General features: G+C 39.2%; 1 protein-coding gene across 1 annotated transcript; it reads right to left on the bottom strand.

Annotated features, from left to right (window-relative positions):
* Positions 1-7,798: 7,798 nt before the first annotated feature.
* LOC101049911 (platelet factor 4) lies at positions 7,799-9,077 on the bottom strand. The gene is made up of 3 exons (XM_003931967.3): positions 8,822-9,077; positions 8,369-8,498; positions 7,799-8,246 (listed from the first exon to the last, which is right to left on the bottom strand). The coding sequence occupies exons 1-3, from the start codon at positions 8,910-8,912 to the stop codon at positions 8,159-8,161; spliced, it is 309 nt and encodes a 102-aa protein (XP_003932016.1). The 5' UTR covers positions 8,913-9,077; the 3' UTR covers positions 7,799-8,158.
* Between the last annotated feature and the right edge of the window lie 3,248 nt (positions 9,078-12,325).

The raw sequence follows: 12,325 nt of genomic DNA, 5'->3' as shown, positions 1-12,325 counted from the left end.
TAACATGGGAATTTAATGTTTAGATTGATCCAGCAGAAGAATAGGCAGGCCATGGTCACTGAAGGCTCCTGCTTATCAATCAAGGACCAAGTCAAATATCACTTCCATTAAAAACCCATCTTTCCATCCAAGGGGTTATCTTGGCCCTTGGATACAACTCACATGGTGGGGGGCATTGGTTGACATACTCTCATAATGGATTATGTATTCCACAAGGAAAGCTATCATATCTCACTCCTGTTGGCACCAGACACTAAAATTGTCTTACACCAGTGGCTTTTCTAGGGACTCATTGAAAACTATGACTATCTGGTCTCGAAAGTTCACAAGAAGCTTTATGCCAGGACTCTGGATGATGGGTGGTTCTGTCAGGGAAAGGAAGATATAAACATGAAAAGAAGTTTTCAGACAGGGAATTACAAGGAACTAGGAGAAAAATTCTCTAAAATGAGTCTGGTTTATACTAAGCACTCGACAAATGTTTGTTGAAATAATGCATGAATCAATGCTTTCAGACCACTGTTTTAAAACTAAAATATCCTGAAGTCAGGACATGTGGAAGCTTCCCTTGAAGGACTGTGGAATTTCTGTAGTTTCTTTTGCCTGTGCTGACCTCCGAGGACCAGAATGAAAGCTTTCAGTGGACATTTTATGAATCCAGATGTGACAGTTGGGTCAGAGGCAGAGTTAGAATTCTATAGTAAGAGCTAGGGAAAGGTTTCCCGTACCTGAGAAAGCCAGAGTAATGGGTCTGAACCAAAGTCCTTAGAAAGCTCTGATGCCCAGCCCAGGTCTGCTGACACATCCAAAGAGACAGATGGGACCTGAAAATGCATCCAAAGCCAGAGAGTTTGAGCTACTCCAGTGTGGAACAGAAAGGGAGCAACGTCAGGAATAAAGCCAGGGAGGTCCAGGTCACAGATGGAGCTAGAATATCTGTGTTTGGTTTATAGATCACCTGCCTCAGGCAGACAGAAGAATCTGGGTCATTACAGGTTCGTGATCTAGGCAGTAAGTGAGTAGATAATAGCTATTCTTCCCACACATTTTTAAATTAATCTATGTGTACAAGGCACAGTGATAGGCTTAGCAGAAGAAGTTAAGTTGGATAAAATACAAGTTCTAATGTAAAATTCTTTAGCCTGTCTACTCTCTCCTGCAATGCTATATTATTTGTTTTTTCTGTTCCTGGCATGATTATCTGATGATATGGTTAGGATACAAATACTTAAAATCACATTCAGCTAACACTGAGACTAATTTGATATATTAGCTTTTGTCAGATTCTTTTTGGAGGGGTGGTTATTGTTTTTCAAAAAGGTTTTTATAAATTGTTTTGCATCTCCATTTTCTTTAAGATGGTTTTCTGACCTATCTGGAAGTGGTATTTATGATGTAATGACATGAGCATATATTTTTTAAAAATTACAGGATTACAAAGGATAATGAAATGAGAAGCTTCTTTTGGAAATAATTATGCAAGAAATTTGTTTTGGAGATTAAAATGTTATTATGACTTTATCATTCTGAAAACAGAATTTAGGAAATTGAAAGATAAATGTATAAACCACAAATGAAAATAGCATGCATATCATAAAAACACAGATTTCAGCTAAGAAAAGTTTGAATCATCATAAGAACTTGATGTTAAATATCCTGTCTGTAGCATTTTCCAATGTTCATTATTCTTCAATTTTTTGGTAGGAAATATTTGTGTTTTCCTTTTTACCTTCTTGATCAGTCCATTTACTTAGGTAGTCTCTGAAGCAGATTCTCCTGAATAATACTGATTTCAATGGGGTTGCTCTACTGGTGTGTGACTGAGCTAGTTCATTGACATTTCTAGTTAATTAGGGAAGTAGTTAATTAAGAACACTAAAGAAATACAAGATCTAATTAGGTATGGTGTAAATTATATCGAAAGAGGAGAAACAAGGGCTTGGTTGTGTGTAATTTACTATCTGTATGTTGTACGTTGAAGAAAATATCTATAATAAAATAATGTATAATATGTCCATGTCATAGCATCTATGTGTGATTAGAGCACATGGATAGACGGATGAAGGGAACTCTTAACAAAGTCTCTAATAGTTACAAATGTGGCTCTAATTAAAACATGAAACAAATCACTGATGGGGCAAATAGCATGAGTGTGTTATAATGTCCATGAATAACTTGGTGAGATCTGTCAGCCTAACAAAGTTGAGAGCTGGGAAAATGGTGTCTTTCTTTAATTTTCAGCTAAAATTCTGTTGGCTGAGTAGCTTATCCTTAACACCAACTGCACCATTACATCACTGCACTAACTGTAGTTTTATTTTTCTCCATGCAGTTAATATTTGACAGACGTTTATTTAACACCTACTCTATCATGTATTTTTCTGAAATCCAGAATGAAGAGATGGAATAGGCTTGTTTCTTATTCTCTGATTTAAAGTGGAAAAATAGATAAATAATCACAGTGAAGCTTAACATTCTGACGGAGGTATGTGTAAATAACTTTATTGCTTATTTTCTAATAGTCCCTATAGCTATCCCTAGAATTACTGAGAAAAGAAGACTGATTCTCCAACACAGCTGATAAGTAAGAGCTGGCTGTTCCAATTCTGCTCTGACTGCTTTGTTTCAAGCTGTATTGCCTCTTACCACAATTGCTGAATAGTGATATAATCCTCATCTTTTGTCTGCTTCAATGAAGAAGGAAATACTTGGCAATTTAAATCTTTTTTGTTGTTGTTTTCTTTCCTGGAAAAATAGCTAAGTCAGCCTCTCAATTACTAGATGTCCTGTATATTTAATAATCTTGTAGATATGCTGGCTGACAAACATTGTGGTTTTGTTATTTAATTTTCTTTTAGTTGTTATCAGGAAAATACTACTTGTGTCTATCATGCTAAATTTTTTCTTAACTAGCTGTCTGCACCCAAGTTTGGGTTGTGGTTCTATGCAGGGGAAGTCCTGGTTTGTTCACTGTAGTCTTAAAGAGTTGGTTGCCAGCTCAGGGATTGCGGCTTCTGTTAGAAATGTTATGTGCTCTTAGAGTAGAACTCCAAGGAAAGGAAAGGAAACGTTTATTTACTAGGTTTCAGTTCTGGGTCAGAACCCATGTTGGGTCCTATTATAAGGGTGATTTATTCCTTTTAAGATCCCTGTGTGATGGGCTTTATTGTCCTCATTTTGTGACAAGGGAATTGAGGAGAACCAGGGTCACATGCAGTCAAAACTGAGATGCAACCCAAACTATCTTACTCAAAAGCCCACTGGGATAATGCCAGCATCTAAGGAAAAGACCCACAGGGCAAGAATAATTTTGTGTAAGAGCTAGTTAAGTCCACTGAGTGTGAATATGCTGCTTTTATCCAAGACCTCCTAGAGATCCATGTGTTTTCTATCCTTAACTCAATTTGCATTTGGGACCAAGTTAGGAGGTACATGGCTGAAGCAGATGGACAGTGAATATAAATGGTAGTCTCACCTGAAAATGACCTAGAATCTCAACAATCCAGACAACATCCTATTTGATGTGACATCTTTACCACAGAAGCTGTTTTTCATGGGTTTCCTTGAGACTCCAACCCCAGGTCAGGGACAGAGATTGAGATTAAAGGAAGACTATAGACCAGGAGATTTAACTTTCCAGCTGGGCTTCAGTATCCTGCCCCTATTGGCTCTCCAAGCATCTTATCTGGAGTGTGGAATCCAATATGGACCATCAGAACTTAACTCTTTAATCAGAGAACTGGAGAAGTGCATTCAAACTACACATCATGATACATCAGTAGGTTATGAAATTGAAATCACTTTATAGAGGTGTGGCCAACATCTTTTAAGAAATGGAATGTGGTAGGATAGAATAGAATAGAATAGAATACGTGAGGACACACAGTACAAACCAAATGTAAGTATCATATTATGAACTTGTTTTATGTGTGTGAGACTGTATATATGCATATGTGTAGAAATATATACCTACATTCATACACACATACATATACACCATGAATATAACAAGCACAGGTGCTACATATATGTACAAGTGCATGCTAGATCACATAGGTTAGCTATTCATGCTCTGGCCAAGGAAAAGTAATTATATTACCTTGAACTTGGTTTCCTATTTGTAAAATTGGAACAGGAATGCTCCCTAACTACTTGAAATGTGCTTAAATAATTAGGTTTTTTTATGATTGTGTACAGATAAGTGATACTTTATTAAAAATTAGCATTTCGACTTATAACTGTGTCAAATGACTAATATCTCCAAAAAGAAAAATAAGATTGAATGCTGAAATTACAGGTTTTAAAAAATATTTTTTTCCTCTGTTTTCTGTTATAGTGAACAATGCATTGTCTTTTACAATGAGAAAAAATATAAATATATCTTTGAAAACAACTAAATCTTCAATATTCTATGCATTACAGAGGAAATTATTTTACCACAAAGGTATTAGAAGGAAAAAAAAATAATAACAAAAATGCAGAATAACTTAAAAAGTCAAAATGTTCTTTGATGGTTTTGTTTTATTGATAGATGCCATGACTATGAGGTAAGTCCCCAATTTGTGGACATTTTATACTGACTACCTCCAACTAGAGGGGAGTTTAGGTACCTTGAATCTTTATCACTCCATGAATGTTGAAACAACAGGGAGTTGCTGTGTCACTTGGGATTTTCCCAGGAGCAAAGCGCTCTCCCCATGCCCATGCTGATAAAGGCAATAACTTGATATAGTTGGATGTGAGTCCCCTCTAGATCTCATGTTGAAACGTGATCCCCAGTGTTGAAAGTGAAGCCTAATAGGAAGTGTTTGGGCAGATTTCTCATGCATCACTTGGTTCCCTCCCCATGGTAATTAGTGAGTTCTCACTCTGTTAATTCACAGAAGAACTGGCTACTTAAAGGAATCTGGCACCTCCTTCTCTTTCGTTCCCTTCCTCTCACCATGTGGCATGCTATATTAGTCAGGGTTCTCTAGAGGGACAGAACTAATGGAAAATATACATATATATTTACACACACACAGAGACACACACATAAATACATGTATTTAAATGTATATATACATATATATTTAAAGCGGAGTTTATTAAGTTTTAATTCACATGATCACAAGATCTCACAATAGGTTGTCTGAAAGCTGAGGAGCAAGGAGAGACAGTCTGAGTCTCAGAACTGAAGAACTTGGAGTCCAATATTTAAAGGTAGGAGGCATCCAGCATGGGAGAAAGATGTAGGCTGGGAGGCAAGGCCAGTCTCTTTTTTTTTTACTTTTTTTTTTTTTTTTTTTTTTTTTTTTTGCCTGCTGATATTCTAGCTGCATTGGCAGCTAATTAGATTGTACCCACCCAGATTAAGACTGGGTCTGCCTTTCCCAGACCATTGACTCAAATGTTAATCTTCTTTGGCAACACCCTCACAGACACACCCGGAATCAATACTTTGTATCCTTTGATCCAATCAAGTTGACAGTATCATCCATCACACATACCTGCTCCCTGTTTACCTTCCACCAGGAGTAAAAGCTTCCTGAGGCATCACCAGAAGCTTAGCAGACACTGGTGCCGTGCTTGTACAGCCTGCAGAACTGTGAGCCAAATAAGCTGCTTTTATATATATATATGGCATCAGCATTCCAGCGTTGTTTGACTTTACAAAATGTGTTTTGGTCTTTTGATCCTTTAAAAGTCAGATCTACAAATTATTAAATACAGCTAAGTATGTTGTTTGAGACAGGCAACAAAACGGAAATTAGAAAAAAAAATCATACCACACACATCTCATTTCCAATATTTTCCCCTTCAAAGTTTATTTGAACAATTTTTATTGCTATTGCAATGTTTTTTTCTTATTATTATTATTTTTTGCTACTTATTACTAAAAAAATCCACCATCTGTTAAATTCCTTACTGAGCCCGGGCACAGTGGCTCATTCCTGTAATCCCAGAACTTTAGGAGTTTGAGGCAGGTGGATCATTTGAGGCCAGAAGTTTGGACCAGGCTGGCCAATACGATGAAACCCATCTCTACTAAAAATACAAAAATTAGCTGCGTGTGATGTCACTTGCCTGTAATCCCAGCTACTCAGGAGGCTGAGACATGAGAATTGCTTGAACCTAGAAGGCAGAGACTGCAGTGAGCTGAGATCGTGCCACTGCACTCCAGTCTGGGCAACAGAGCAAGACTCTGTCTAAAAAAAAAAAACAAAAAAAAATTCTTACTCAGCACTCCAAACTGAATGGGATGGTGCATTAAGAGTAATATTGACACCAGTAATATAATACTATAATACAATTAATAGTTGTTAGTTTTTAAGCTCAGACTGTGTGTAAAGAACTATGCCAAATATTTTGCATGTATCATCTGTTTAGTCCTTAAGACAATCCATAAAGGAGGCACATAATGCCCTCATTTCACACAAGTGATAACTAAGGCACAGAGGAAAAGTGAGTATGGTGCAGCCTTGGATGCCAGGCTAAGGACTTTGGACCTTGAATATTTTATTCAGGGAAATGAAATATTTGGGTTTGGGAAAGATAATTTGCATAGTAGTGCAGAAGTTGTACTGGAGATTAAAAAAAAAAAAAAACACTAAATGGGCAAAATCTGGTTGGAGATCATTGTTCATTCTCTCTCCCCATAGATACTCCAACCCTGCAGAACTATGAACTGTTGTTCAAACATGCAAATGACTTAATTATCTTGTGTCTTTCTACTTATCTTGAGGCAGTTCCAGTCTTCCCATGGTCCCCCTCACAAATTCCTATTCCCCCTTCAAGAGCAGTTCATGGAATCGCTAACATTTCACTTCCCTGTGTGAAAGACAGCACAATACTCTAAGCAAGAGCAGGGAGTTGGGAGTCAGAATGATCTACTCAGCCTGTGACAAGTTGTGTCCTTCCCAAGACTGTCACCTCATCTCTATAACGGGAATAATACTAACTTGCAAAGTTTAGATGATATTCATAAGTATCTATAAATTGTGTTTACTTTAATTAGTTATCCTAGGTACCTCCCTCCCTTCCAGCCCACCACAGAGATTGAACGATATCATCTGTATTTTATCATAGATCTTAATCCTACCTGTACACATTGTCGCATTAGGTTAAAACAGCACTAGTCACCAACAAGGTTCTGTAGCTTTCTCCTGCCTCAAGTAGGTTCTGCCTTCTGGTCCATGGTGGTAGGCTGAATAATGCCCCCACCCCTGAGATCCTTATGTTCTATTTTCTGGACACTGTGAATATGTTGCTTAACATGGCAAAAAAAAAAAAAAAAAAAAAAAAAAGTCTTTGCAGATGTATTAGAGATCTTGAGTTAGAAAGTGTTTCTGAATTATCCAAGTGGCCCAATGTAGTCACAAGCCTCCTTATGAGAGGTAAGCAGGATATAAAATGTAGAAGAGTCAGCAGAGACAGCGGAGAAGCAGAAGTTGGAGTGATGCAGGTTGAATATTGGGGGAGGGGCTGTGAGGCAAGAAATGCAAGTGAAAAAGAAAAGGAAGTAGATTCTCGTCTAGAGCCTTCAGAAGGAATACAGTTCTGAGGACACCTTGAGTTTAACTTTTAAGACTTACTTTGGACTTGAGACCTCTAGAATTACAAGTTAATAAGATTGTGTTGGTTAAGCCATGGAGTTTGTGGTAATTTGTTACAGAAGCAACAGGAAACTAATATACCTACATTACAACACCTTCATTTCTCCCCAAAATAGAGCAATGTCTTCCTAAAGGATGAATGAAAATATTACCTCATACTTCTCCTAGCTTCCAGAATCTTAATATCTCCACTGTTAAGGAATTAATGCTTAAGTGCTACTAATATATTGGCAAGCTAATTGTAACAAAAAGGTAAATATGTAGCTATAAAGTACTACAATCATAGAAATGAACAAACTTGTATCAGCTAACATATAACACTGAACAAAATCAGTCTTTATTAAACCAAACCTTCCTTCATAATGCTTTTTGCTTAAAATTCTGAAAATTTTAAAATATAAAATTCTGATGTGTAAGCATTATTTTTTTGCAGTATTATTAAAGAATAGATTGACTATACCACAACCTGACTTATTTTGTTAATTTAATATAAGAAGGATAATACAAACATCAGAAGATTATTTCACAGTTAGATTGAAAGTGCACACTTAGGCAGCTAGTAGCTAACGCTCCAATCGTTTCTTAACTATTTTCTTGTACAGTGGGGCTTGCAGGTCCAAGCAAATTTTCCTCCCATTTTTCAGCGTGGCTCTGGCAGGGAAAAGAGAAGAAGTGACCTTTTAGTCCTTGGGTTTGCAGATGGGATTAGAAGGGGTGGGATGGGCAGAGGAGTCACAGAAGGGGGCACTGACTGATGCAGTGTAAGGACTCACATCAGTTGGGCGTTGGGGCAGTGGGGTCCGGCCTTGATCACCTCCAGGCTGGTGATGTGCCTGGGACGGACCTGGGAGGTGGTCTTCACACACAGGCACTGCAGGTCCCCATCTCCTTCTTCAGCGTCAGCTGGGCGGGGAGGGGAGGGGAGGAGGGGAAGAGGAGGAGGGCAGGGAGTGGTGACTCCATGAGTGGCCAGAGGTACTTTAGGGACCTTTTCCATTACCGCCAGCCTTCTTCTCCTTAGCCATAAATCGTACTTCCCTCGGAGAGAAGTTGTGCTGAGCAGGTGGCCAGGTGCACGTGCAGCGCCTGGCACGGTGCCCGCACACTCAGCACGCGCGCGCTAAGTGTAGCCGCGATCAGCAGCTTAGAGGACTCCTCCCCAGCCCCAGGGCTTCCCGGACCCCCCTCGCCGCTGCCGGCCCTCACAGCCTGGCTTCTGCTCTCACCGCTGGCGAAGGCGACCAGAGCTGGCAGGAGCAGCAACCCCAGGAGCAGCAGCCCCGGGCGGGAGGCGCAGGGCCCGGCTGCGGAGCTCATGTTGTCGCGGAGGTTCCAGCAGGATCCCAGCGCACAGGGAAAGTCGGGCTGGGGCTCTGCAGGTAGTGACTTCTGGGCCTCACCAGCAACTTTTATTCACCGCCCCCGTCCTTCCAGTCCGGAAGCCTGGGGTGGACACTGAGGAACTGTGGTGCAGAAGTTAAGACACTGCTGTGAAGGCTCAGACTCTGGCCAGCCAAGATTACGATACCCAAGACTAGGGACAGCTGCCTTGACTGGGTGCTGGTAGAAGGATGCATACCTCCAACCTTAATGTATATATACTCACGTTTGTGGAGTTAGAAACAGTACTTGCATCTTAGAAGAGAAATGTTTTCTGTGTTGTATCATAGTAGAATTCTCTCTAGTCACCAAGCAACTTACACAGCAGGTGGCTTCAGGACCCAGACAGTTCTTGTGTCCTTCCCAACTCAAGAACTGCCCATATGCTCCTGACTTCAGTGTTGATTACTATTGAGTTTGATGGCTGTGTGTGTGAAGGGTATGTTATTTGCAATTGTTTTCTGCTACTAATAAGTTGAATTTGGTCTCTTGGCCATGACTCTTCTGAATTTCCCTGAATGTGGAAAAATCCCCTAGTCTCTGGATGGGATTTACCAGGCTCCACTAACAATGATCGGTATACTGTAGGACACAAGGTCTATTTTCCCATTAATTTTACTTTTAGAAAAATTGCAGAAGTAATATTTGAATGCATTCTTTTTTGTAAAAACTTAGTGCCTGGCTGTTTCTCTGTTCTTTCCATCCTTAATAATTGCCCAGAAGAGAGGACAAGAAGAGTTTGCCAGGCCACATCTCCCAGGGCCTGCTGTGTCTTCATTCAGTACCAGTGAGATGGTCTGCACTATTGACAGGGAGCAGTGATGCTTTCTGCGGGAGGACTCAGGGCATCTGGGAGGTGAGGGTGGAGCAGATACAACAGAATCCCACACAGGAAAGGGGAAGAGATCCATAGGGACCATCTCTGAAAAAGAATGAGACCCTTCTCTGAAAAAGAATGACTTTGCCTCTTGATCAGGGCAAGGTACACCCTTAACCTAAAGCCAGAAGTTCCCTGTCACACTGATTAACAGTGGTGAAGGGTGTGAGGGACCCACTGCATGGAACTAGCTGACATTCCAATGGTCAGCACGCCTGGATATTTGTAGGAGTATGCAACTCTTTCTCTTACTCTCCTAATGCCCACCTATTTGGTGGGTTTAGGCCTATTCATATTTTTGGTATCAGCTTAAATATCACTTTCTCACGCAGGCCTTCCCTGACAGCTATGTGTAATCATGTTCCCTTGTTCTATTTTGCAGAACTCTGTTCTTCCTATTTCTCACAGAATACACAAACAGACATGCACATTGTATACATATATATATATATATATATATAATTTATATGTATCTGTATATTTATAAGTGTTTAAAATGGCTTTGTTTCTTAAATGGAAAACACTGTGAAGTTAGAGGTCACAACATTTATCACTATTTCTATGTACCAGTAGGGACTCAATGCAGAGTAGCTACAGTAATGAATATAACATGTTGAAAATTATGATGATGAGGCTTTGACATGCTCATATGTCTATTCGATTGGCCGATTAGAGCATACAATTGGAACATACTCTACACTGACACGTGTCACATATGATTGCAATTGTTTGTCCACTCATCTGCCTCTCCCACCAGATAATTATCTCTTCAATAGCAATTCTCTGTGACTTGCATCACATAACAATGTTTTCAGCAGTAATAGACTGTATATATGATGATGATCTCATAAGATTATAGAGGAGGTAAAAAATTCCCATTGCCCTGTGACACCGTAGCTGTTGCAAAATCATAGCAAGCCAATGTATTCTGCATGTGTTTGTGGTAGTGCTGGTGTAAACAAAGCTACTGTGCTTCCAATTGCAAAAAAGTATAGCACATAGAATTATGTACAGTACATAAAAATTTATAATTACAATAAGCAACTAAGGTTCTGATTTGTGCATTTACTATATTATACTTTCAATCATTGTTTTAGAGTGAATCCCTTCTACTACTAATGGAAGAAAAGTTAACTGTGAATCAGTCTCCAGCAGGCCCTTCGGAAAATATTCCAGAAGAAGGCATTGTTATCTTAGAAGATGACCACTTTGTGTGTGTTATTGCCCATGAGACAAGAAATGAATGTGGAAGACAGTGATCAGTGATTCTCACCTTGTGTAGGCAAATTTGTATATTTGTGTCTTAGTTTTCAACAAAAAAGTTTAAAAGTAAAAAAATTAAAAATAAAAAAGCTTATAGAATGAGGATAGAAAAGAAAAAGTATACTAGTACAATGTGTTTGTGTTCTATATAATTATTACAAAACAGTCAAAAAATTAAGAAAAGTAACACATTTATAAAATAAAAATGTTACAGTAAGCTAAGGTTAATTTATCATTGAATATCGAAAACTACTTTTTATAAACTTAGTGTAGCTTACATGTACAGTGTTTTTACAGCCTGCAGGATTGGACAGTAATGTCCTGGGCTTTCGCATTCGCTCACCACTCACTCCCGGACTCACTCAGAGCAACTTTCAGTCCTGCAAGCTCTATTCATGGTAAGTGCTCTCTACAGGTGTACCATTTTGTATTTGACCATACTTCTACTGTACCTTTTCTACGTTTGAATATGTTTAGGCACAGAAGTACCTATCATTATGTTACGATTGCCTGCAGTATTCAGTACAGTAACATACTGTACAGGTTTATAGCTTAGGAACAACACGCTATCCCATATGGCCCTGGTGTATAGTTGGCAATACCAGGTTTGTTTAAATACATTCTATAATCTTTACACAATGAAAACAATTGCCTAGTGATGCATTTTGCAGAGCATATCCGCATCGTTAGGCAACATGTGACTTTATTTTTTTATTTTTTTTTTAATTATTTTTTTATTGCATTTTAGGTTTTGGGGTACATGTGATGAACATGCAAGATTGTTGCATAGGTACACACATGGCAGTGTGGTTTGCTGCCTACCGTCCCCTCAACTGTATCTGTCATTTCTCCCCATGCTATCTCTTCCCACCTCCCCACCTCCCTGCCCCTCCCCCGTTTCCCCCCAACGGACCCCAGTATGTAGTGCTCCCCTCCCTGTGTCCATGTGTTCTCATTGTTCAACACCCGCCTATGAGTGAGAACATACGGTGTTTGATTTTCTGCTCTTGTGTCAGTTTGCTGAGAATGATGGTTTCCAAGTTCATCCATGTCCCTACAAAGGACGTGAACTCATCGTTTTTGATGGCTGCGTAATATTCCATGGTGTATATGTACCACATTTTCCCTATCCAGTCTATCATCGTTGGGCATTTGGGTTGGTTCCAGGTCTTTGCTATTGTAAACAGTGCTGCAATAAACATTCGTGTGC

Source organism: Saimiri boliviensis, chromosome 3, assembly GCF_048565385.1.
Source record: "Saimiri boliviensis isolate mSaiBol1 chromosome 3, mSaiBol1.pri, whole genome shotgun sequence".
Classification (NCBI taxonomy): Eukaryota; Metazoa; Chordata; class Mammalia; order Primates; family Cebidae; genus Saimiri; species Saimiri boliviensis.
Note: the sequence above shows the minus strand (reverse complement) of the source record. Positions and strands in the feature narration are given on the sequence as shown.

What these genes read in the sequence shown, in the direction of transcription:
- LOC101049911 (XM_003931967.3), bottom strand. Translation starts at nt 8,912, where the DNA reads ATGAGCTCCGCAGCCGGGCCCTGCGCCTCCCGCCCGGGGCTGCTGCTC. An exon ending in TCTGGTCGCCTTCGCCAGCG is followed by an intron (nt 8,499 to 8,821) that starts GTGAGAGCAGAA and finishes CTCCCCGCCCAG; the next exon opens with CTGACGCTGAAGAAGGAGAT. An exon ending in TGCCCCAACGCCCAACTGAT is followed by an intron (nt 8,247 to 8,368) that starts GTGAGTCCTTAC and finishes TTTCCCTGCCAG; the next exon opens with AGCCACGCTGAAAAATGGGA.